This window comes from Indicator indicator, chromosome 3 (assembly GCF_027791375.1).
Source record: "Indicator indicator isolate 239-I01 chromosome 3, UM_Iind_1.1, whole genome shotgun sequence".
In the NCBI taxonomy this organism is placed as follows: Eukaryota; Metazoa; Chordata; class Aves; order Piciformes; family Indicatoridae; genus Indicator; species Indicator indicator.
Genome location: NC_072012.1, coordinates 10,154,406 through 10,179,728, shown reverse-complemented (window position 1 = coordinate 10,179,728; position 25,323 = coordinate 10,154,406). Strand labels below are relative to the sequence as shown.

General features: G+C 57.5%; 1 protein-coding gene across 1 annotated transcript in view; it reads left to right on the top strand.

The window, feature by feature from the left end:
• The first annotated feature begins 7,283 nt into the window (after positions 1-7,283).
• SBF1 (SET binding factor 1) overlaps positions 7,284-25,323 on the top strand; it is an 81,690-nt gene continuing 63,650 nt past the window's right edge. The window contains exon 1 of the mRNA XM_054399662.1: positions 7,284-7,338. Within this exon, the coding sequence (XP_054255637.1) occupies positions 7,284-7,338 (55 nt within the window). The remainder of the gene's footprint in view (positions 7,339-25,323) is intronic.

Sequence of the window (25,323 nt, the reverse complement as noted above, 5' to 3'; positions counted from 1 at the left end):
CCCACATCCCCCAGTGCCCCTTGGACCCATCGCCAGCTCTAGCCGGACCAGGCACAAAGGGCCACCTCGGGTCACCAAGCCAGCCCTGTGCTCCCCTCGGTGCCCTGCTGGCACTGGGCTCATCCCACAGCCCTGGCATGAGGTGCCCACCCTGTGCCCCCTGTCCCCTCATCTTGGGGACCCCCTGATGAAGGTGCCTGCCCTGTGCCCCCTGCCCCCTCATCCTGGCAATGCCCTGAAGCCACAATGCAGGTGCCCACGCTGTGCCTGCTGTCCCCTGTCCCCTCCTCCTAGGGACCCCCCAGTGCCCTCCTACAGCCATGACTCGAGGTACCCACCCTGTGCCCACTGTTCCCTGATCCTGGGGACCTCTTGATGCCATCCCACAGCTGTGGCACAAAGCGCTCACCCTTTGCCCACTGTCCCCTCACCCTGAGGATGTCCTGATGCCATCCCACAGCCATGGCACAAGGTGCCCACCCTGTGCCCAGTGTCACCCTGGGCCACACGTCCCTGGTGGGGCCACCAGAACTGCAGAGTGGCACCCGGGCACCCCCTCAAAAGGTGCTGAGGGGACCCTGGGCACATCCGGCAGCGGCTGAGCCGGGGGTGCCCGGCGAGGTGCCCACCCTGCTGCCCTCAGCCGTAGCTGTGGGGGCTGTTGGGGTTGACGGGGGCCACATCGCGGTGCCCGGGGTGCCCCATCAGCTGCCACAGGCGGTGGCTCAGGTTCTGCACCTGGCACGTGCCCAGCACACAGCCCACCCGCACCAGGTGCCCTCCAGCGTGCCGCCGGCTGCGGGCACCACGGGGTGCGGCCAGGGGGGTGGCATGGCGGGCACCGAGATGAGCACTGAGGTGGGGTGGAGGCTTTGGGATGAATCTTTTGCGCTGGGGTGCCAGGTGGGCACCGAGCTGAGGTGCCAGCTTCGGGGTCAGCAGTCTGTGCCGTGGGACAAGCTTTGAGGTGAGCTGGTTGTGCCAGGGTGCCAAGTGGGCACCGAGCTGAGGTGCCAGCTTTGGAGTGAGCAGTCTGTGCCGTGGGGCAAGCTTTGAGGTGAGCTGGTTGTACCAGGGTGCCAAGTGGGCACCAAGCCGAGGTGCCAGCTTTGGAGTGAGCAGTCTGTGCTGGCGTGCCAGGCGGGCAGCAAGCTGAGGTGCCAGCTTTGGAGTGAGCAGTCTGTGCTGGCGTGCCAGGCGGGCACCAAGCTGAGGTTCCAGCTTTGGGGTGATCACCCTGTGCCGTGGGCTGCCCATGGGTTGTGCCAGGGTGGGTGGCACCATGCCAGGGTGGTCCTCAAGGAGTGAGGGCAGGGGAGGTGCCTGCTCCAGGGGGTCCCTGAAAGAGAGTGACAGGAGTCAGAAGGAGCAGGCAAGAACCCTGGCACCACCCCAGCAACCCGGCAGAGGGGTACAGGGGGGCTGGCAGTGCCCAGGGTGCCACCTCACTTGTCCCCTCCCAGCTTCTCTGCTCAGCCCAGGGGGAGGAGGAAGAGGAGGAGGCAGCAGGGGGAAGATGGTGCTTGCACCCCCACCTGTACTGTGTGCTTGGCACAGCTGGCACAGCTGCCTGGCCCAGCCCCTTCGCCCCGCACCAGTAGCACTGGGACACCCCCATGCCTCCCACTGGTCTCCCCCAGGCAAAGGACACCCCACAGGTCCCCCCCGCCCCGTGGCACTCTGTGAGCCCTGTGTCAGCCCCATGCCAACTCTGATGCCAACCCACCTGGCACTGCCAGGGTGCCCAAGCTCCTGGGGGACACTGACACTACTCCACCCCACCCCACCCCCCAGTCATCCCCCAGGGTGGTAAATGGGGGCACCCTTGCATGCTGCCATGCTGGATCTGGCAGGTGGCATCCACGGGGCTCTGCTACCCACTGCCACTCCAGGTCGGTGCTCAGGAGGAATCCCTGGCACCCAGGTGACTCTGGCAGTGGTGGCTCATGGTGGTGGCACAGGGTGGTGGCACCAGACACGTGGTGGTGGCATGTGGTGTCACAGGGCACATGGCTCCGCTGCCACATTGGCACAGCTGTGGCAAGCAGGTGCCCACCCTGTGCCCAATTGTCCCCTGTCTTCCCCATTCTGGGGCTTCCCCAATGCCATCCCACAGCTGTGTCAGGAGGTGCCTGCCCTCTGCCCATTGTTCCCTGTTTCTCCCAGTCTGGGGACCCCCCAGTGCCATCCCACAGCCCTGGCAGGAGGTGCCCACTCTGTGCCCAGTGTCCCCCGTTCCCCACAGGCAGGGGATGGGCAGGGCAGGGGGGGAACAGAGATGCCTTGGGAAGGGGGTGCAGGCAGGGGTATGGGCAAGGCACAGGCAGAGGATGCAGGCAGGGGTACGGGCAGAGGTACCAGCAGGGGGTGCAGGAGTGCAGGCAGGGGCAGGGAGGCACAGAGCTGGCATGGGCAGGAGTATAGGCAGGGGTGCAGGCAGGGGCAGGGGGGCACAGAGCTGGCATGGGCAGGAGTATAGGCAGGGGTGCAGGCAGGGGTGCAAGCAGGGCACAGGCAAGGGATCCAGGCAGGGGTAGGGTTGCAGGCAGGGGTGCAGGCAGATACAGGCAGGGTACAGGCAGAGGTACCAGCAGGGGTGCAGGCAGGAATTGCAGGCAGGAATTGCAGGCAGGGGGCGCAGGAGCACAGGCAGGGTACAGGCAGGGAGTGCAAGCAGGGATAAAGACAGGATGCAGGCAGGGGTAGAGGCACGGGCAGGGGATAGGCAGGTACAGGCAGGAGGTACAGGCAGGGTACAGGGAGGGGTAAGGGGTGCAGGCAGAGATACCGGCAGGGGGGGCAGGCAGGGGCACAAACAGGACACAGGCAGGGCAGGGGGTACTGGCAGGGGCACAGGCAAGGTACAGGCAGGCGGTACCGGCAGGGTGCAGGCAAAGGCAGGGTGCCCAGGCAGGGTGTAGGCAGGGTCTAGACGGGGCAGAAGGTACAGGCAGGTAAAGGCAAGATCCAGGCAGAGCACAGGCAGGGGTAGGGGTACGGGCAGGGCGCAGGCTGGGGCGCAGGCAGGGCAGGGGGTGCAGGCAGAGGGCACAGGCAGGATCCAGGCAGGGCACAGACAGGGGTAGGGGTACGGGCAGGGTGCAGGCAGGGGCAGGCAGCTGCCGTCTCACCTGGCGCGGGCGCCGCGGGGCAGCTCCAGCATTCCCAGTATGAAGCTGACGCAACAGCCCAGCGCCAGCTGGGCTCTCATGGCGGGGGCGGCACCGGGGGGCTGCAGGGATCAAAGAAGGGCTGGGCTGGGTCCGAACCCCCCATTGCAGCCCCCCCCGCCCCGGCCTTCCCAGTGCCTCCCAGTCCGTCCCAGTACTTCCCAATTTATCCCAGTACTTCCCAGTGCCTCTCAGTCCCTCCCCGCCTCGCAGCCCCGGGGGGTTCCGGGGAGGGGGTCCCGGGGGTACCTGCGCTGGGGAGGGGGTGTCGTGGACGAGTCCCGGGGTTGCCGGCCGCTCCGTGCCCAGCTCGCTGCTGCCGCTCCCAGTCCCGCTCCCAGTTAAATACGGATAGGAGAGGCGGGAGGGGCCGCAGGAGGAGCTACTGGGGGAACTGGGGGGGACTGGGAGGGGACGGGGATGGGGGAGGGGGGAGCACCCCATAATGGCTTCCCCCACCCAGCTTCACTTACCGGCACCCGACTGGGAATTCACCCGGAGAGGCATTGGGATGGGACTGGGACTGGGAAGGGAATAGGGCTGGGATAGGAAGCCTCCAGTGCAGCCCAGTGCCCCATGTGCCCTCAGTGCCCTCAGTGCCCCCCGTACCCTCAGTGCCCCCAGAGCAGCCCAGTACTGCAGCCCAGGGAATAGGGCTGCAGGGAATAAGGCTGGGATGGTAAGCCTCCAGTGCAGCCCTGTGCCTCCTGTGCCTTAGTGCTCCCAGTGCCCCCAGTGCTCCCAGTGACCCCTAGTGCCCCTAATGCCTCTCTAGTGCTCCCAGTGCAGCCCAGTACTGAAGCCCAGTGCCCCCTGTGCTATTACTGCTCCCAGTGCCCCCAGTGCTACCAGAGCATACCAGTTCAGCCCAGAGCTGTCTGATGCAGCCCAGTGCCCCCAGTGTTCCCAGTGCAGCCCGGTATAGCCCAATATCCCAGTGCTCCCACTCCTCCCAGTGCCCCCAGTGCTCCCATTACAGTCCAGAGCAGCCCAGTGCCCTCAGTACAGCCTAGTCCAGCCCAATCTTCTCCCCAGTGCTCCCCAGTGCTCCCCAGTACTCCTGTGGGATGTGCCCCTGCTCATACAGGGCCAAGTCAGGTCGATGCTGTTCCCATCACATGGGACCTTCCCAAACCAGTAAGGACCAGTCCCAGCCTTCCCCCTCTCCACCCCCATTCCCGACGCCTCCAGGAAGCTGTTGGGCCAAACTGGGAGCTGTGGGAAGTGCTGCTGGCAGGGAAGCACTGGTGAGATGCCAGGCTGTGGGGTGCCCCTGGGTGCTGGGCGCTTGAGAGGTCCCCACCCTCAATGACCTGCTCTGTGCCCCTCATGCCCATGGTGCCAGGGTGGGGATGAGGCAAGGAGTTCCAGTACCCCAGGGTGCCCAAACTGGGTGCTGTGCCCCATGGTGGGGGTACCCATACCCCATCCCCTCCCTGCTACCCCCATGCCCACGGTGCCAGGATGGGGTGAGGAGCCCCCAACACCCCAGGGTGGCCAGGCTGGTGTCTGTGTCCCATGGTGAAGGTACATACACCTCATCCTGGAAGGAGAAGGAGAAGGAGAAGGAGAAGGAGAAGGAGAAGGAGAAGGAGAAGGAGAAGGAGAAGGAGAAGGAGAAGGAGAAGGAGAAGGAGAAGGAGAAGGAGAAGGAGAAGGAGAAGGAGAAGGAGAAGGAGAAGGAACAGATCAGGAACAGGAACAGTAGGAGCAAGAGAGGAGCAGAAGCAGGAGCAGAAGAAGCAGGATTGGGAGCAGGAGCAGATTAGGAAAAGAAGAAAGATAAGGAGCAGGAGCAAAAAAAAAAAGAAGAGGGACAAATAGCAAGGGAAGGGAAGCAGGAGCAAGAACAGGAGCAGAAATTGGAGCAGGAACAGATCAGGAGCAGGAGGAGGTCAAACGGTAGCAGGAGCGAAGCAGAAGCAGGAGGACAAGCAGGAGGAGGACAAGCAGGAGGAGGACAAGCAGGAGGAGGACAAGCAGGAGCAGGTCAGAAGCAGGAGCAGACCAGGAGCAGGAGCAGAGTAGGACAAGGGGAAGGAGCAGGAGCAGTCCTGGCATGCCATATCCCTGAGGAGCTGCCAGATCCAGCCCTGGCACCCCTCTCCCAAGGGATCCCATGGGATCTAGGCCAGTCCTGTCACCTCCTGCCTGTGGGATCCTGCAGATCCAGCCCTGGCACTCCCTTCCCAAGGGATCCAGCCCTGGCACCTCCTGCCCAAGGGCTCCCATGGGATCCAGCTGAGCCCTGGCACTGCCCATTCCCTGCCCCCTGGCATTCCCAGCTCCAGTGCCCATCAGTGTGCCCAGGTTGGAGCTGCCCCCCCATTCCACACGCTCCCCACGTCCTGTTCCCGCGTGGGAGTGGGAAGTGAAATCGGCTCCGGTGACTCATTCCCGGCGCTGGCAGCGGCTATGCCATGGCCTGTGCCTGCTGGGCCTGATCTCATGGGCATCTGGGCACAGACCCCAGCCCTGGCACTGGGATGGGATGAGGAGGGATGGAAAGGGGTGGGAGTGGGGATGGGAATGGGGTGGGAATGGGATGAGGCTGGGATGGGGATGGAACAGGAATGGGGCAGGAATGGAATGGGAATGGGATGAGATGGAAGGGGGTGGGAATGGGATGGAACTGGGGTGGGAGTGGGATGAGGCTGTGATGGGGATGGAATGCCAATGGGATGGGAACGAAATGTGAATGGGGTAGGAATGGGATGGGATTTGAATTGATGGGATGGGGTGGATAGGGTGTTTGGGATGAGATGGGATGAAATGGGATGGATGGGATGGGGTAGAATGGATGCACACTGTTGGGCTGTGCCAGGGCATGATGCCAGTGTTACCAGTGCCATCAGTGTCACCATTGCCACCAGTGTGCCCCTAGCCCTGTCCCCACACTTGAGGGTGGCTTGTGATGGGGTGACAGTGATGGGACATGGGTGCTGGGTGCCAGTGGATGCCTGCAGGGACAGCCAGGGTGTGAACATCTGGAGGGGGCTGTGCCTCTTGGAGCAGGGGGGGCTGTGAACATCTGGAGGGTTGCACATATCTGGGGGGCTATAAACACGATGGGGTGGGGTACCTATCTAGGGAGGCTGTAAGCACCTGAGGGGTGGTCTGCACACATCTGGAGGTTAGCAGGAGGGGTTGCATGTATTGGGGAGCTGTACACCTTCGGGGGGCTGTGTGTAATGGAGGGGGTCATGAACATCTGGAGAGGGGGGCGGCTGTACACATCTGGGGGGACCGTGTGCACTCAGACATCTGGGGAGGGGGTTGGGCTTGTACTTCCCAGCAAGGCTATGCAAGATGGGGTAGGGGGGGTGCATGCACATTTGGGGGGGGGGGGAGTTCCACGTGCAATGGCGGGGGTGGGGTGGGTCTCTGCACACCAGTGTCTGCTTATACTGGGGGTCCCTCCACGGAGCAGGGACTTCCCCCCATGGACTGGGGGGAAGGTTGGTCTCCTCACATGGGAGGGCTCCCACATGCCCATATCCCAGCACACGGAAGGGGGTTCCCACACACTAGGGAGGTGCTCACGGACGGGGGGTGTCCGCACACACCCATAGCCCAGCACACAGTGGGGGTCCCACGCACCTGAGGGTCCCCATAGCCCCCTACCCCACCACGTGGTGGGGGTGCGTGTGTGTGTGTGGGGGGGTGTCCTCTCACACACACTCGGGAGGTGCCTTCCCACCGCGTCCCCATACTTTCCAGTTCCGCGCCCCCCTACTCCCACCTCCCAGTCCCATCCTGGGGAACCCCCTCGCCGCGGCCCCTCCCTGCTGAAAGCCACGCCCTCTTCCACCGAACCACGCCCATCCACAACAAACCCCGCCTCCGCCCCGTGCCCCCCCGCCCCTTCCCCGCACCGCCCCGCCCCTCAGCGCCGCTCCTGGCCAATAGGAGGCCTCCCCACGCCGGTCTCAGGGCCCCCGCGCGTGCGCATTGAGCCCGGCTCGCTCCGGCCGCGCTCGGAGCCAAGATGGCGGCGGTCGGCGGGCGGTGCGGGCGGGTGGGGAGCGTAGCGGCGGCGGTAGCGGGGCTGTGAGCGGAGCTTCCGCCGCTCTCCTCCCCTCCCGGCCCGGCCCGGCCCGGCCCCGCCCCGCCATGGCTCGCCTGGCCGATTACTTCGTCCTCGTAGGCTACGACCCCGGCAAACGCGGTGAGAAGCCGTGGCGGCGGCGGCGGTGGTGGGGCCCGGCGGGAGGAGCGCGATCGCTGTCACTTGTGGCGGGGTGGGGGATGGAGGGAACGGGCAGGGGGCACACACCGGGGAACGGGGCCTGTGCCGGGGCTGGAGGGGCAAGAGGAGAGGCCTAGAGGTGAGGGCCGCGCCTGAGCGACGTGGCGGGTGCTTGGCTGGCGCCGCGGGTGGGACTGCAGCCGGTACCGGAGGTGGGGAAGGACCGGCCTGGACACCCAGGGGGGACTGGCGGAGTGCTTTAACCGGTCGGGGTTGCGAGGAGGCCTGGGCTGGGGTGTGGGAACGCGGGCGAGGCCTGGCAGCACTGGGCAGGGCTGGAGCAGCTGAGGGCAGGGCCTGGCAGCACCGGGCCAAGCTGTCAGCGGGGGCTGGGCTGTCACCGGACCCCCTGCGCCGGGCACTCGGTAGCCAGGTCTATGCCGGGCGGGGGGGGTTGAAGCTGTTGCCGTGGCGGGTCCAGGCCCGTGGGCATCGTCCCTCCGTCCTCAGTCCCTGTCTGGTGTCGTGTTCAGGTGGTGAAGGGGCTGTCATGGGAGGTCCAGCTGGGAGCAGCTGCAGCAGCCTCTCAGGAACTGAGGGCAGGGGTGGTGCTGTCACCTCGCTCTTGGCTGCTGTCCTTGGGGTCTGAGCGTTTCTTCTGGACTGTCTTGCTCCCCTCACCCTCCCTCAGCTGACGTTTGCAGGCTGGAAGTGGTGGTGGTGGTTGGTAACTGCTGGGGTCTGGCAGGGCTGATGGAGCAGGGAAGCATTCCCTGGAGCGTTCTCTTCTCCAGGCTGAAGAACTCCACCTCTCTCAGCCCTCAGTTCTTCATGTGAGATCTTACCTGCAGCACACAGGCCACAGAGCTGGGCTGATCTCACCATGGTTGGGTGGTACCAACCTTGATAGATCACCCAGCTGTGGCTTGGAAGCCATCAGCAGGGTTTGGGTGGGATGGAAACCCACCAGAAGCTACAACACTTGGTCTAGTGGTGGATGTCCCCAGGGCAATGTGGCTGGATCTGGCCTGGAGCTCCCAGCCTGTGGTCCTCTTTCATTAGTGGTGGAGTTGTGATGTCCCAGCTGTTCCCAAGGTGGTATCTTGACTGGGTGGGGCTTCCACTTCCTCTTGACCATGGATGGAGACATTGGCACTGCCTTGGGGACTTCGTGGTCACCCCACAACCGAGGATTTGTGTCTGTGGTGGGAATCTGCTCTCATCTGCTCTGCTTTGTACAACTTGGGCAGGCTTTTGGGCCCTGGCTGCTGGTGGGGCACCTCTGGTGGAGTTGGTGGCAGGGGATGGGATTCTGATGGAGAAGTGGGGATGGAGATGTGTCCAGGACCCCATGAGGACCTCCTGCTATGGAGACTGCTGAGATATCCCAGTCATGGAGGACTTCACTGCAGCGAGGTACCAGGACTGGGGGCAACCTCTTCCCAGATGTGCACTGAGGAGTGATGGGGACATTCCACCTGCAGACAAGAGGAACCTTCTTCATCACAAGGACAGTCAGCCACTGGAATGATCATAGAATAGAATCATAGAACGCTCCAGGCTGGAAGGGACCTCCAGAGGTCATCCAGTCCGACCTCCCCACAGTCAGCAGGGACATCCCCAACTAGATCAGGCTGCCCAAAGCCTTGTTGTGCCTTACCTTGAGTATCTCCAGGGAGGGGGCCTCAACCACCTCCCTGGGTAACCTGTTCCAGTGTTCCACTGCCCTCACAGTAAAGAGCCTGTTCCTAACATCCAATCTAAATCTGCTCTTCTCCAGCTTCCAGCCATGTCCCCTCATCACACCACAGGCCTTTGCAAACAGTCTCTCTCCAGCCTTCCTGTAGCCCCCTTCAGCTACTGACAGGCTGCTGTTAGGTTTCCCTGGAGCCTCCTCTTCTGCAGGCTGAACACCCCCAGCTCCCTCAGCCTGTCCTCGCAGCAGAGCTGCTCCAACCCCCTGATGATTTTCGTGGCCTTCCTCTGGACCTGCTCTGTCAGGTCCATGTCCTTCCTTGTATTGAGGGCTCCAGAGCTGGACCCAGTACTGCAGGAGAGGTCTCACCAGAGCAGAGTAAAGTGGCAGAATCACCTCTCCTCAGGGAAGTGGTGGACACCATCACTGGACACTTCAGAGGTTCAGCTGGCACAGAAGCTAAGCCATCTTGTCTAGACCAAGCTTTGTCCAAGAAGGGTTGGACCTGATGATCTTTGAGGGCCTTCCAAGCTGATGTTCTGGCATTCTCTTGTTGGATGACCTTGCCCAGCAGCACCTCAGTGAGCTGGAGTCAGGGCCACCTATCCCAGACTGCATCTTCTGGGCCCTCCCAACCTGTGATGGGTGGTTTGAGGCCAGACCCATGTCCAGGTGATGTGCCAACCTCTCCTGGGCATCACCAGGCATCTTTCACTTGAGGATGTGGAGATGGTCCCATGGATTTGGGGGTATCAGTGTGGCTTGTTCCCCATGTCATGCCCTGTCTTCTCCTTCCCCACCCCACAGGGAACTGAGATGTTTGGAGGAAGTGCCACCTTCATCTGCAGGTGACTAATTGCTGGGCAGGTTGGGTTGGTCTCCGTGGGGCTGGAGCTGGGGTGGCCGTGGCTGTGCCATGCTGAGCTGTGCCACCATCTCCCTGCCAACAGAATGCAACCAGGGCTGAGGAACCCTCACAGCACCCAGGAGGGGCTGGATGGGACCTTCTGTGAGGGCAGAGAGGGGGCTGCAGAGGAAGGAGGTGGTGGGACCTCAGCTTTCTGTTGTCTGCAGAGGTGGAATCCCAGACTGGTTTGAGTGGGAAGGGACCCTCAAAGCTCTCCTGGACACTGCTGGGTGGTGGCCTTGTGGAAAGGGACCTTCAAAGGTCATCTGGTTCAACACCCCTGCAGTCAACAGGAGCATCTGCAACTAGAGCTCAAAAAGTCCCTCTGGAGCTTTCCTGTAGACCCTCTTTAAGTCCTGAAAGGTCACCAAGAGGTCTCCCTGGAGCCTTCTCTTTTCCAGGTTGAACAACCCCAACTCTCTCAGGATCTCTCCATGGTTTGGTGAGAACACAACTGAGAGCAAAGAGAGAGGAGCTGGAGCAGGGTGTGGTGGGGCTGGCTGGAGGTGCTGGGATGGTGGGATCCATGGTATCTGCTGGGGTTTACAGCTGGCATCTACTGAGGTAATCATCCTGAAGGTACCTGGTCCTCCTGGTCACATGAAGCATCGTGGTGACCTTCAGCTCATCTGGAAGGATGAGAGAAAGGACCAGAAATCTTGAAGACAGCTTCTGTCTGGCTGTGAAGGTGTTCTCCTCGTGGTGGAGCATGAGATCCTCCAGCTGGACGGTGGGACCATGAGCTTGGCCAGTGTCCCATGGGGGAGTTTGCTGTCTGGGGGCCCCTTCCACCAGGAACTGGAGAAGCAACTGACAAAACTCAAGGGGAGTTTGGAACCCCCAAGGCTCTGACTGAGCCATGGAGGCTCTGCTGGTCTTCACCACTGGTCTTCACTGGTGCTGCTGGGACCAGCCAAACCTCTCTAGAGGAACCTCATGAAGTTCAACCAGGGCAAGTGTAGGGTCCTGCACCCAGAGAGGAGTAACCCCTGCAGCAGTACTGGTGAGGGGTGACCTGCTGGGAAGCAGCTCCACAGAGAGGAATCTGAGAGAGCTGGGGGACAACAAGGTCATCATGAGCCAGCAATGTGCCCTGGTGGCCAAGAAGGCCAAGGGTCTCCTGGGGGGCACGAAGAAGAGTGTGGCCAGCAGGTCAAGGGAGGTTCTCCTGCCTCTCTACTCTGCCCTGGTGAGGCCACATCTGGAGAACTGGGTCCAGTTCTGGACTCCCCAGTTCAAGAGAGCTACTGGAGGGAGTCCGTGCTCTGACAGGTCCATGCCTCTCCAGAGCTGAGGACTCCAGAACTGGCCCCAGCACTGCAGGTGGGGTCTCAGCAGAGCAGATAGTCTGCAGATGGTCACCTCCCTTGGTTTGATGGCTTCTTGTGCTTGCAGGCTCTGGTGGCCCTGTTGCTGGCTCCTTCACCAGCTGTGGTTGCACCCATGGCATGCAAGGTGACATCAGGTCAGGTTTGGGTGCCTGCTCCCTGCCAGAGCAAGGTCTGTGGAGAAGCTGTGAGGTCCCTCACCACTTCTTCTTGCCTTCTGCATCTTTGGGTGGCTGCTTCCTGTGGCTGCTGGAGCTCAGCTGGGCTGCACCTCCTCCTGCCAGCCACTCACTGCTGGGGCTGCTGGGGTGGCTGGAAGCCCTGCAGATCTTTCATGTGGTTGACAGGTCCCAAAGGTCACTGAGTGGGATGATAGCTTTGAAAGGGTCTAAATATGGCACAAGGAACATCTTGTTGTGAAGTTCTCCGTGGGCTCACCTCCACCAGGTGGAAACCTGAGTAGGACATGGTGGAAAGTTCCCTCAGCCCCATCATGGTGGGGTCCAACCTTTGTCAGGTTGGCTTGGCCAACCCAAGAGGTTCCATCAAGAGAAAACTGTTGGCTGTGAGGGTGGTGGAGCCCTGGAGCAGGCTGCCCAGAGAGGTTGTGGAGTCTCCTTGTCTGGAGAGCTTCCAACCCCACCTGGCCATTGTGATCCTGGGCAACCTGCTGGCTTGAGCAGGGGGGTTGGACTGGATGAGCTCCAGAGGTCTCTTCCCACCACCACCACCATGCTGGTATTCTGGAATCCTCCTGTCTCTAGGAGTCCACCTTTCTGGTGTCCAAAGGACTTCATCCAACCCAGTTTTGCAGCTGGGAAGTTTGGGGGAGGTGGGATGGGATGGATGGTGGAGATGAGACCTGAGGAAGAGCATCATGGAGAAGTCCTGCAGGTTGTTGTTGTGTTTTTGAACCCTTTTTGGATGAAGATGATGCAGCAGGAAGTTCTTTGGGGTGGAGAACTTGAGTCTTGTTGGTTGAGGTGAGGTTGGGTTGTGGGCAGCCGTAGGAAGTGGAGCAGAGAGCTGCTCATGGTGCTCATCTCCTCTCTCTCTGCAGCATCTTCCTCCCCAGAGCAGAAGGCTCCAGCATCAGTTGGTTGCCCCAAGAGCGTTGGGTTTTCATGGCCAGGTTGAGTCCTAATCCCTTCCAAAGATGAACCATGCTGGCATCCAAGCCAGGAGGAGGTTCAGTGTCCTTCTGCAGGTGCTGAGCTTGAACAACTTAGCCTTGTGGTGAATTACTGCAAGATGTCCTGGTTAGGCTGTTGAGGAGTGCTGGCTCCATAGGGCATCCTCATGTCCAACCTCAGCCTCCCCTGAGCCAACCTGAGGTCTTTTCCTCGTGTTCCATCACTTGGGAGAAGACCTTGATGCCTACCTGGCTCCAAGCTCCTTTCAGGGAGTTGTAGAGAGCCAGAAGGTCTCCCCTCAGCTTCCTTTTCTCCAGGCTCAACAAGCCCAGGTCTCTCAGCTGTTCCTCACAAGTTCTCCAGACCCTTCTCCAGACCCTTCTCTGAACCTACTCCATCCCCTCAATGTCCTTCCTGGAGTGAGGGGCCGAAAACTGACCCCAGGCTTCCAGGTGTGGCCTCATCCATGCCCAGTCCAGAGGGACAATCCCTGCCCTGCTCCTGCTGGCCACAACATTGCTGATCCAAGGCAGGCTTCTGGTGGCCTTCTTGGCCATCTGGGCACCCTCCATGGCCTGTGTCTCACCCTGATGGTCTGTGGGAGCCCTAGGGTGGGTGGAGAGTGTCTGAGTGGAGAGTGTGAGGCAAGTGTGCTGCAGTCACCCCCAAACAGAACATCTCTGAGGAGTGAGTGAAGCTGGAGGACAATGTTTAGCTTCAGCTTCTTCTGGAAGGAGTGGCTGTGGTGCCATCAGAGGTCCCAGTGAGGAGATGGCTCAGGAGTTGTGCTTAGAGAGGAGCTGAAATGGGGTTCTGGTGGGTTTGGGCATCATCAGAGTCAGTGGGATGGGTGTTGGGGAGGAAGCTGGAGGCCACTTTGGACCTGGCTGGCAGCTGCCCTTGGTTGCTGCTGTGCAGGTGATTAGAAGCCAGGAGAGATAAGCTGCTGGATGAGCTCAATGAACTTAGGAGACCCAGTTAGGAAGGAGGTCAGGCACTGCGTGGTGGAGCCTGTGTCTGCCAAAGATAGACTGCTCCAGGTCACCTTCTGGAGGAGAAGGAGGGACCTGTGCTGGTGATCATCACCAGGAGTGGTCATCAAGCAGCTCAGGGGCTGCTTCTGGTGATGTGTCAGATGTTTGTGTGGGTGAGGAGAGCTTAGGGGAGGAGGAGGACCTGCCCCACCACCCGGAGGAAGCAACAGACAGATGGGAGTGAGCTTCAGAGCAGGCTCCAGCAGATCCATCCACATGTCCTGCTGCTTGGCCCCTGCTGCAGGAGAAACTGAGGCACCTCAGCTGTTGTGGTGGATCAGAGAGTCATGGAATTGTGGTGGTTTGGGTTGGAAGGGACCTTCAAAGGTCATCCAGTCCAACCCCCACTGCAGGGACATCTGCAGCTAGAGCAGGCTGCTCAGAGCCCCACACAACCTGACCTGGAATGGTTCTGGGGATGGAGCATCTCCCTCCTCCCTGGGCAACCTGGGACAGGGTCTCACCACCCTCATGGTGGAGAACATCCTCTCTCCAGTCTGAATCTCCTCATTGTTCAAGCCATTGCCCCTTGTCCTGTCCCAACACACCCTGCTCAAAAGTCTGTCCCCATCATTCTTCCAAGCACTGAAAGGCCACCAGAAGGTCTCCCCTGAGCCTTCTCCTCTCCAGGTTGAACAATTCAAACCCTCTCAGCCTGGCCTCACAGCAGAGGGCTTCTATCCTCTGAGGGTTGTCCAGGCCTGGCCCAGGCTGCCCAGGGCAGTGGTGGAGTCCCCGTCCCTGGAGGGGTTTCGAAGCTGTGGAGATGTGGTGCTGAGGGCCATGGTTTGGTGGTGCCCTGGCAGTGCTGGGTTGAGGGTTAGACTCTGTGATCTTAAAGGTCTCCTCCCACTCAACCCATCCTGTGATTTCATGATCACAGTGGTAAGGCTGTCCAGGTCCTATCACCACCCAGGTTAGGTGGACCTCCCCAGGCCAAGTGTCCTAACCACTGCGTGATTCATGGCCTTTTCGGAGGAGGTTTTGCTCCAGAAGTTGGCTACTCTTTGCTAAAGCCCCTACAGAAGCCTCTGTGGGCACATCTTGGCTCTTTATTCTGCAGATGGAAGATCTCAGGTGGCATCATGCCAAGGAGAGTCACTCTGCCATGGACTCATCCTGGTGGGATGAAGGGGGCCCTGCTGTTTCTCCTGAAATGGAGAGGCCGTGGAGTTGTTGTTGTTGGGCAGAGTCATGAGACCAGCGTTTGATGGGAGCTCAGGAGCCTCACTCCTCTGAGTCACTCATTGGAGACATCTGTTCCCAGTTAGGATGTGGTGGGAAGTGCTGGAGAAGCTGCTGCTGCTGCTCTTCAGTCGTGGAGCAGCTGAGAAGCCCTGCCAAGTGCTGAAGGAATCATGGTGTCACCTGCTCTCCCAGGCTCCTCCAGCTAGGGTCTTCTGGTCCTCACCATCAAAGTGCTGTTTGTGGGGTCAGTTTTGGGTCCTTCAGCCAAGGAGCACAAACTGGAGGCCAGGAGGTTCCATCAGGAGAAGCTTGTTGGCTGTGAGGGTGGTGGAGCCCTGGAGCAGGCTGCTCAGAGAGGTTGTGGAGTCTCCTTGTCTGGAGAGCTTCCAACCCCACCTGGCCATTGTGACCCTGGGCAAGCTGCTGTGGGTGACTGCTTGAGATCTGGATGAGCTCCAGGGGTCTCTTCCCTCCCCAACCCCCCATGCTGGAATTGTCTGTGGTCATCCTGTGTCCACAAGCTTGGAGCTCAGCAGGAGCAGATCCATAGGTGACCCCTTTTGGCTGAACAGCACATGAGGACCAGGATGAGCTTTCCAGCTCAGATGGATCCAGAGTGGGTTCCATGGTGTGGGCATTGGTGATGGGACCTGGGCTTCCGGAGCTCTTCCTTATCCAAGCTGGTGTAGACCTACCCATGGAGGTGGCTGGATCAGGTTGGAGATTTCCAAGCTGGGTCTTCATAAAGGGTGGGACTCTGCTGTGAGGACAACAGCAGGACTTCTCTGGAGCACGGTGGCTGTCACATTGCTGTGGTGAAGGGCTCAGTGATGAAGCTCTCTTGGGTTTGGTTGGCTCTGGGGGTAGATAGCAGTAGGGACCTCTCATTCCTGGAGCTCCCCCATCCCTACTGTCTCCCTGTCTTGATGATCCTGGCAGGATCCAACCTTAATGATGATTCTGTGATCAGGGAGTGGAGAAGGTCTAGGAGATGACAGGAAGAGGTTCTCTAGTTTTAGACTGCTTATGGAGTGTGTCCAGCACATCCAGGTAGGTTCTCCTCCCTCTCTACTCTGTTCCAGGTGAGACTTCACCTGGAATACTCTGTCCAGTTCTGGGCTCCCCAGTTCAGGAGGGACAGGGATCTACTGGAGAGAGTCCAACAGAGAGCTACCAGGATGAGGAAGGGACTGGAGGCCTTCTGAGGAGAGGCTGAGAGCCCTGGGGCTGCTTAGTCTGGAGAGGAGAAGACTGAGAGGGGATTTAATAAACGTTTATAAATATCTGAGGGCTGGGGGTCAAGAGGGAGGGACAGGCTGTGCTCACTTGCACCCTGTGATAGGACAAGGGGCAATGGATAGAAACTCCAGCACAGGAGGTTCCACCTCAACATGAGAGGAACTTCTTCACTGTGAGGGTCACAGAGCACTGGCACAGGCTGCCCAGAGAGGTTGTGGAGTCTCCTTCTCTGGAGACTTTCAAGCCCCACCTGGATGCATTCCTGTGTGACCTGTGCTGGATTCTGTGGTCCTGCTCTGGCAGGGGGGTTGGACTCCATGATCTCCAGAGGTCCCTTCCAACCCCTAACATCCTGGGGTCCCGTGAGAGGAGCCCTGAGCTGAGGGACATGCTGAGGTCACACATTGCTTCTGCCTGGGCCAGCTCCTTGTGCTGTGGCCCAAAGTCTTGTTCCTGGTCTTGTTTGCTGTTGCCACTCTGAAAAAAGCCCAACTTGTGTGGGTTGAAGAGGCCTGAAGAGGAAGCTGGGGTTTTCTGGGTGGCTTTGTAGACCTTCAGCTGCCTTCCCTTATATGGACACAAGCTTTGTCCTCACCTGACCACCATGGAGATCGATGTGGTGGTGCGAGGAGGATGTGAGAGAGCTTCGCCAGTGCTGGCTGGACCAGGAGGAACCACCATGACTGGTGGGCTCTTGATGGTGTCTCCACCCTGCTCAGTGAGGTGGTGGAGTCACCCTCCTTGGAGGGGGTTCAAAAACCAAGTAGATGTGGCACTTGGGGACATGGTTTAGTAGACATGGTGGTGCTGTGTTGATGGTTGGACTTGATGTTCTCATGGTTTAGTGGACATGGTGGTGCTGTGTTGATGCTTGGACTTGATGTTCTCATGGTTTAGTGGACATGGTGGTGCTGTGTTGATGCTTGGACTTGATGTTCTCATGGTTTAGTGGACATGGTGGTGCTGGGTTGGTGGTTGGATTTGATGTTCTCATGGTTTAGTAGACATGGTGGTGCTGGGTTGATGGTTGGACTTGATGTTCTCATGGTTTAGTGGACATGGTGGTGCTGGGTGGATGGTTGGACTTGATGTTCTCATGGTTTAGTGGACATGGTGGTGCTGTGTTGATGCTTGGACTTGATGTTCTCATGGTTTAGTGGACATGGTGGTGCTGGGTGGATGGTTGGACTTGATGTTCTCATGGTTTAGTGGACATGGTGGTGCTGTGTTGATGCTTGGACTTGATGTTCTCATGGTTTAGTGGACATGGTGGTGCTGGGTGGATGGTTGGACTTGATGTTCTCATGGTTTAGTAGACATGGTGGTGCTGTGTTGATGCTTGGACTTGATGTTCTCATGGTTTAGTGGACATGGTGGTGTTGTGTTGATGGTTGGACTTGATGTTCTCATGGTTTAGTGGACATGGTGGTGCTGTGTTGATGCTTGGACTTGATGTTCTCATGGTTTAGTGGACATGGTGGTGCTGGGTTGATGGTTGGACTTGATGACCTCATGGTTTAGTGGACATGGTGATGCTGGGTGGATGGTTGGACTTGATGACCTCATGGTTTAGTGGACATGGTGGTGCTGGGTTGATGGTTGGACTTGATGACCTCATGGTTTAGTGGACATGGTGGTGCTGGGTGGATGGTTGGACTTGATGTTCTCATGGTTTAGTGGACATGGTGGTGCTGGGTTGATGGTTGGACTTGATGTTCTCATGGTTTAGTGGACATGGTGGTGCTGGGTGGATGGTTGGACTTGATGTTCTCATGGTTTAGTGGACATGGGGTGCTGGGTGGATGGTTGGACTTGATGTTCTCATGGTTTAGTGGACATGGTGGTGTGGGTTGATGGTTGGACTTGATGTTCTCATGGTTTAGTGGACATGGTGGTGCTGGGTTGATGGTTGGACTTGATGTTCTCATGGTTTAGTGGACATGGTGGTGCTGGGTGGTGGTTGGACTTGATGTTCTCATGGTTTAGTGGACATGGTGGTGTTGGGTTGGTGGTTGGACTTGATGTTCTCATGGTTTAGTGGACATGGCGGTGTTGTGTTGATGGTTGGACTTGATGTTCTCATGGTTTAGTGGGCATGGTGGTGTTGTGTTGATGGTTGGACTTGATGTTCTCATGGTTTAGTGGACATGGTGATGCTGGGTGGATGGTTGGACTTGATGTTCTCATGGTTTAGTGGACATGGTGGTGTTGTGTTGATGGTTGGACTTGATGTTCTCATGGTTTAGTGGGCATGGTGGTGCTGGGTGGATGGTTGGACTTGATGTTCTCATGGTTTAGTGGGCATGGCGGTGCTGGGTTGGTGGTTGGACTTGATGTTCTCATGGTTTAGTGGACATGGTGGTGCTGGGTGGATGGTTGGACTTGATGTTCTCATGGTTTAGTGGACATGGCGGTGCTGGGTGGATGGTTGGACTTGATGTTCTCATGGTTTAGTGGACATGGCGGTGCTGGGTGGATGCTTGGACTTGATGTTCTCATGGTTTAGTGGACATGGTGGTGTTGGGTTGATGGTTGGACTTGATGTTCTCATGGTTTAGTGGACATGGCGGTGCTGGGTTGATGGTTGGACTTGATGTTCTCATGGTTTAGTGGGCATGGTGGTGCTGGGTGGTTGGACTTGATGTTCTCATGGTTTAGTGGACATGGTGGTGCTGGGTTGGTGGTTGGACTTGATGTTCTCATGGTTTAGTGGACATGGTGGTGTTGGGTTGGTGGTTGGACTTGATGTTCTCATGGTTTAGTGGACATGGCGGTGCTGGGTGGATGGTTGGACTTGATGTTCTCATGGTTTAGTGGACATGGCGGTGCTGGGTGGATGGTTGGACTTGATGTTCTCATGGTTTAGTGGACATGGTGGTGTTGGGTTGATGGTTGGACTTGATGTTCTCATGGTTTAGTGGACATGGTGGTGCTGGGTGGATGGTTGGACTTGATGTTCTCATGGTTTAGTGGACATGGCGGTGCTGGGTGGATGGTTGGACTTGATGTTCTCATGGTTTAGTGGACATGGCGGTGCTGGGTTGATGGTTGGACTTGATGTTCTCATGGTTTAGTGGGCATGGTGGTGCTGGGTGGATGGTTGGACTTGATGTTCTCATGGTTTAGTGGACATGGTGGTGCTGGGTGGATGGTTGGACTTGATGTTCTCATGGTTTAGTGGACATGGCGGTGCTGGGTGGATGGTTGGACTTGATGTTCTCATGGTTTAGTGGACATGGTGGTGTTGGGTGGTGGTTGGACTTGATGTTCTCATGGTTTAGTGGACATGGCGGTGTTGGGTGGATGGTTGGACTTGATGTTCTCATGGTTTAGTGGACATGGTGGTGTTGGGTTGGTGGTTGGACTTGATGTTCTCATGGTTTAGTGGACATTATGGTGTTGGGTTGGTGGTTGGACTTGATGTTCTCATGGTTTAGTGGACATGGCGGTGCTGGGTTGATGGTTGGACTTGATGTTCTCATGGTTTAGTGGACATGGCGGTGTTGGGTGGATGGTTGGACTTGATGTTCTCATGGTTTAGTGGACATGGTGGTGCTGGGTGGATGGTTGGACTTGATGTTCTCATGGTTTAGTGGACATGGTGGTGCTGGGTTGGTGGTTGGACTTGATGTTCTCATGGTTTAGTGGACATGGCGGTGCTGGGTGGATGGTTGGACTTGATGTTCTCATGGTTTAGTGGACATGGCGGTGTTGGGTTGGTGGTTGGACTTGATGTTCTCATGGTTTAGTGGACATGGCGGTGCTGGGTTGATGGTTGGACTTGATGTTCTCATGGTTTAGTGGGCATGGTGGTGCTGGGTGGTTGGACTTGATGTTCTCATGGTTTAGTGGACATGGTGGTGCTGGGTTGGTGGTTGGACTTGATGTTCTCATGGTTTAGTGGACATGGTGGTGTTGGGTTGGTGGTTGGACTTGATGTTCTCATGGTTTAGTGGACATGGCGGTGCTGGGTGGATGCTTGGACTTGATGTTCTCATGGTTTAGTGGACATGGCGGTGCTGGGTGGATGCTTGGACTTGATGTTCTCATGGTTTAGTGGACATGGTGGTGTTGGGTTGATGGTTGGACTTGATGTTCTCATGGTTTAGTGGGCATGGTGGTGCTGGGTGGATGGTTGGACTTGATGTTCTCATGGTTTAGTGGACATGGCGGTGCTGGGTGGATGCTTGGACTTGATGTTCTCATGGTTTAGTGGACATGGCGGTGCTGGGTTGATGGTTGGACTTGATGTTCTCATGGTTTAGTGGGCATGGTGGTGCTGGGTGGATGGTTGGACTTGATGTTCTCATGGTTTAGTGGACATGGTGGTGCTGGGTGGATGGTTGGACTTGATGTTCTCATGGTTTAGTGGGCATGGCGGTGCTGGGTGGATGGTTGGACTTGATGTTCTCATGGTTTAGTGGACATGGTGGTGTTGGGTTGGTGGTTGGACTTGATGTTCTCATGGTTTAGTGGACATGGCGGTGTTGGGTGGATGGTTGGACTTGATGTTCTCATGGTTTAGTGGACATGGTGGTGCTGGGTGGATGGTTGGACTTGATGTTCTCATGGTTTAGTGGACATGGTGGTGTTGGGTTGGTGGTTGGATTTGATGTTCTCATGGTTTAGTGGACATGGTGGTGTTGGGTTGGTGGTTGGACTTGATGTTCTCATGGTTTAGTGGACATGGCGGTGTTGGGTTGGTGGTTGGACTTGATGTTCTCATGGTTTAGTGGACATGGCGGTGTTGGGTGGATGGTTGGACTTGATGTTCTCATGGTTTAGTGGGCATGGTGGTGCTGGGTGGATGGTTGGACTTGATGTTCTCATGGTTTAGTGGACATGGTGGTGTTGGGTTGGTGGTTGGACTTGATGTTCTCATGGTTTAGTGGACATGGCGGTGCTGGGTTGATGGTTGGACTTGATGTTCTCATGGTTTAGTGGACATGGCGGTGCTGGGTGGATGGTTGGACTTGATGTTCTCATGGTTTAGTGGACATGGCGGTGCTGGGTTGGTGGTTGGACTTGATGTTCTCATGGTTTAGTGGACATGGCGGTGCTGGGTGGATGGTTGGACTTGATGTTCTCATGGTTTAGTGGACATGGTGGTGCTGGATGTCTTGGAGGTCTTTTCCAGCCTTCCTGAAGGTCCTTCCAGGAGCTGCCCACCCAGCAGTCAGGTCCTGGCTCTCCACAGCTGCCTCCGCGTTGAGTGTTGGGATCCATCCATAGGGAACTGGACAAGTTAGTCTATGTGAATCTCAGGAGGTTCAACCAGGCCAAGTGCAAGGTTCTGCAGCTGGATTGGAGCAACCCTTGGTACCAATGCAGGCTGGGGATGAAGGGCTGGAGAGCAGCTCTGTGGAGAAGGACCTCAGGGTGCTGTGGATGAGAAGCTCAGCTGAAAGAGGGAGATTGAGACTGGATGTAGGATCACAGTATGGGTTGGGAGAGACCTTGAAGGTCATGGAGTCCAACCCTTACCAACCTTTAGCCAGGGCACCCCCAAACCATGGCCCTCAGCACCACATCTCCAGGGCTTTGAAAGCCCTCTGGGGATGGGGACTCCACCACTGCCCTGGGCAGCCTGGGCCAGGCCTGGACAACCCTCAAGCGGCAGAAATTGTTCCTCCTGTCCAACCTTAACCTCCCCTGGAGCAACTTGAGGCTATTTCTTCTCGCTTGTCGCTTGGAGAAGACCTTGATACCCACCTGGCTCCAGCCTCCTTCCAGGGAGTGGTAGAGAGGCAGAAGGTCTCTCCTCAGCCTCCTTTTCTCCAGGCTTAACACCCAGAGATCCCTCAGCTGCTCCTCACAAGTTCTGCAGACCCTCCCCCCAGCTTCGTTGCCCTCCTCTGGACCTGCTCCAGCCTCTCAGTGTCCTGCTTGGAGTGCAGAAGCACCTCAGTGTCCTTCTGTGGATACAGAAGCTGAAGGCTGGAGGACAGCTGTTGCTTCTCCACCCTGCTGGTGCTTTCAGTTCTCAGCACCAACCTCTTCCTGCTGCAGGCTGGGCCGTGCCTGGCTCATACCAGGAGGAGCCACACTGCTGAACTTCTCCTCAACCTTCCAGCCCTTGCTGAGTTACCCATGAGCTGGCTTCTGCTTCTTGAGGGTCTTCCTTCTGCTGGCATGGAAACCTGGAGGTGAGGTTGAGTGAGCTGCAGGTCTTCCCCTTGAGCATCTTCAGCTGGAACAGGTTACTCAGAGCCCCAACCAACCTGACCTGGAATGGTTCCAAGTATGGGGCATCTCCCACCTCTCTGGGCAACCTGGGACAGGGCCTCACCACCCTCATCATGAAGAACAGCTTCCTTTTCTCCAGTCTGACTCTCTCCTTTAGTTTCAAACCATCACCCTTTGTCCTGTCACCACAGATCCTCCTCAAAACTCTGTCCTCATCCTTCTTCCAAGTCCTGAAAGGTCACCAGAAGGTCTCCCTGGAGCCATCTCTCCTCTAGGCTGAAGAGCCCTAACTCTCCCAGCATGTCCTCATGGCAGAGATGTTCCATCTTTCGCTTTCCACCCCCATGGACAGCAGGAGCTGTGTTCTCCTTTGTTGTGGCACTCTGGTGATGGTCATCCCAACATCTCCCAGGTCTGGGAAGAGGAGGAAGGGATTAGGAGGAATGGGGTGGTCATCTTCATGACCATGAAGAACTGGGTGAATCTGGAAGGAACTGCAGTTGAAGGAAGTCCTCAGTCTTTGGTTGCTGTCTTTTGGGCTGGTGGATGTTGAGTTCCTTCTTGAGCCTCCTGACTTTAGAGAAGAGAATCAGTCACAGAATGGTTTGGGTTGGAGAAGACCTTGAAGATCGTGAAGTCCAGCCCTCACCCCAGCAGTGCTAGGTCTGTGGTGGGGCAGGAGGGGCCACCATGGGGCTGTTTTTAGACCTCAAGTAAATGGTGGTGTCCTAACCCTGTAATTATGGGGACTGGGATCCAGAGCTCCACTGGGAGGCAGCTAGAATTTGCCACCACGTAAAAATAGAGCAGGTTCCTCCCCAGAGCTCCTCTGCTGTCTCCACACATGGCCACAGAGCCACCAGTGGGCCACTGTGTGGGACAGCCACCAACATCCTGCCTTATGTCACCGGTGGTGTGGCCAGCAGGAGCAGGGCAGGGATTGTCCCTCTGGAATGGGCACAGATGAAGTCACACCTGGAAGCCTGGCATCAGTTTTGGGCTCCTCACTCCAAGAAGGACATTGAGAGGCTGGAGAGGGTCCAGAGAAGGGCAACAAAGCTGGGGAAGGGTCTGGAGAAGAAGGAGAAAGGTCTGGAGAAGTTGTGAGGAGCAGCGGAAGGATGTGGGGTTGTTGAGCCTGGAGAAAAGGAGGCTGAGGAGAGACCTTCTGGCTCTCTACCACTCCCTGAAAGGAGGCTGGAGCCAGGTGGGCATCAAGGGCTCCTCCTAAGTGATGGGACAAGAAGAAATGGCCTCCAGTTGGACCAGGGGAGGTTTAGTTGGCACATGAGGAACCATTTCTGCCCCTCGAGGGTTGTCCAGGCCTAGCCCAGGCTGTGCAGGGCAGTGGAATTTCAGCCTGGGCTCACAGCTTCCAACCCTTGGATCACCTCCACGGCCCCCTCTGGCGCTGCTCTGACAGCTGCCAGCACTGCAGGTGGGGGTCTCTCCAGGGTTGCTCTCCAGCCTGCATTGCCAGCAGTGGTGGCCCCAACCCATGTGCAGGACCCTGCTCTTGGGCCTTCTTAAGCCTCCTGAGCTCTTCTAAGCTGTGACATCTCAGGTCCATTGTGATGGAGGCCTCCTCTGAAGCTGCCTGGACTGGGAGGGGACGTTGGGTGCTCACTTAGCAGGTGGTAGTGACCACGATTTGGTGTCTGGGGTGGTTTGGGGTGGTGCTGCAGGCCCTGTGGAGGCTTTGAGGGTTGAGTCAAGCCCAGAGATGGTTCTGAAAGGCTTGGCAGGAGGACTTCCAGCCCTGGCAGCTGCAGGTCCTTTATCTCTGTCTCTGTGCCAGGAACCTTCTGGCCCCACCAGCCCTTTCCTGGGCCCAGCTCTTGGAGGCAGCTGGAGAGGTCTTTTTTTTCTTTTTTGTTTTGTTTAATGACTTCCTCTTCTGCCTGAGGTGTTCCTCAAGAGAAACACAACTTCTGCTGGCATCTGCTCCAGGAACTAGAGACCTTCCTGACACAGGGACCTGCCCCATCAGCCTGGGCCCTGCCCAGCCTTCTCCAGAGCTGCTGTTTGGTTCTATGCTGAATCTCCTCTGCAGATCTGTGCCCAGGAGGGTTGGTTCTGTGCTGAATCTCCTCTGCAGATCTGTGCTCAGGAGGGTTTGGTCCATGGGGATTTATTCCATGGGTCAGTTTTGGGCCCCTCACTGGTGGAAAGACATTGAGGGGCTGGAGCAGGTCCAGAGAAGGGCAGTGAAGCTGGGGAAGGGCCTGGAGAACTTGTGAGGAGCAGCTGAAGGATGTGGGGTTGTTAAGCCTGGAGAAAAGGAGGCTGAGAGGAGACCTTGTAGCTCTCTACAACTCCCTGTAAGAGGAGGCTGGAGCCAGGTGGGCATCAAGGTCTCCTCCTAAGTGATGGTACAAGAGAAGATTGCCTCAAGTCGCCCCAGGAGAGGTTGAGGTTGGACATAAGGAACAATTTCTGCCCCCTGAGGAGGGTTTTCCAGGCCTGGCCCAGGCTGCCTAGGGCAGTGGTGGAGTCCCCATCCCTGGAGGGCTTTCAAAGCCCTGGAGATGTGGTGCTAAGGGCCATGGTTTGCTGGTGACCTGGCAGTTAACTGCTGGGTTTGGTGATCTTGAAGGTCTCTCCCAACCAAAACCCTTCTGTGCTGTGACTCCTTGGTTCTGTTCTGTGTTGTCCTGGAGCTGAGGTGTCTCACCCAGATGAGACATTCTGACCTCAGTTTGGGAATGAGTCAGAAGAGGTTTGAAGGAGGTGATGACACCCTGGGGACAGCAGCAGGACCTGGAGAAGAACTTGGGTGAAAACAGACCAGCAGTGAGCTCTGAGGGAGGTCAACTCCATCTCCTCCTTCTCCAGAGCCTTTCATTTTAGCTCTTCTGTAAACATTTCCCTACCAAGTGGCTCCTTCAGATGCTGCTCCAGAAGTGGAAGGGCTGTGTTGGGAAAGCTCAAGTGGGTCCCCACCACCAGCACTGGTGACTTCTCTTCTAGGATGGTTTATCTGACCCAAGCAGGGACTATTTTGTCTTCTTCTAGGAGATGTTTCATCACCTTGAGAGACTTTCCCAACATCAAGTTGGTCCTGCTCTGACCCATGGTTGCATGTAGACAACTTGCTTCGTCACCCAGTTGTACCTTCAGACCCATCTCAAACTGTTTGTCCTCCTGATGGTTATCTTCTGGTGTTTACAGAGTCAGATGTGCCCTTCAAACATCTCCAGGGTGATCACCAAACACACAGTGAGGTCATTTTTTCCCCTAAGATGTTTGGTTT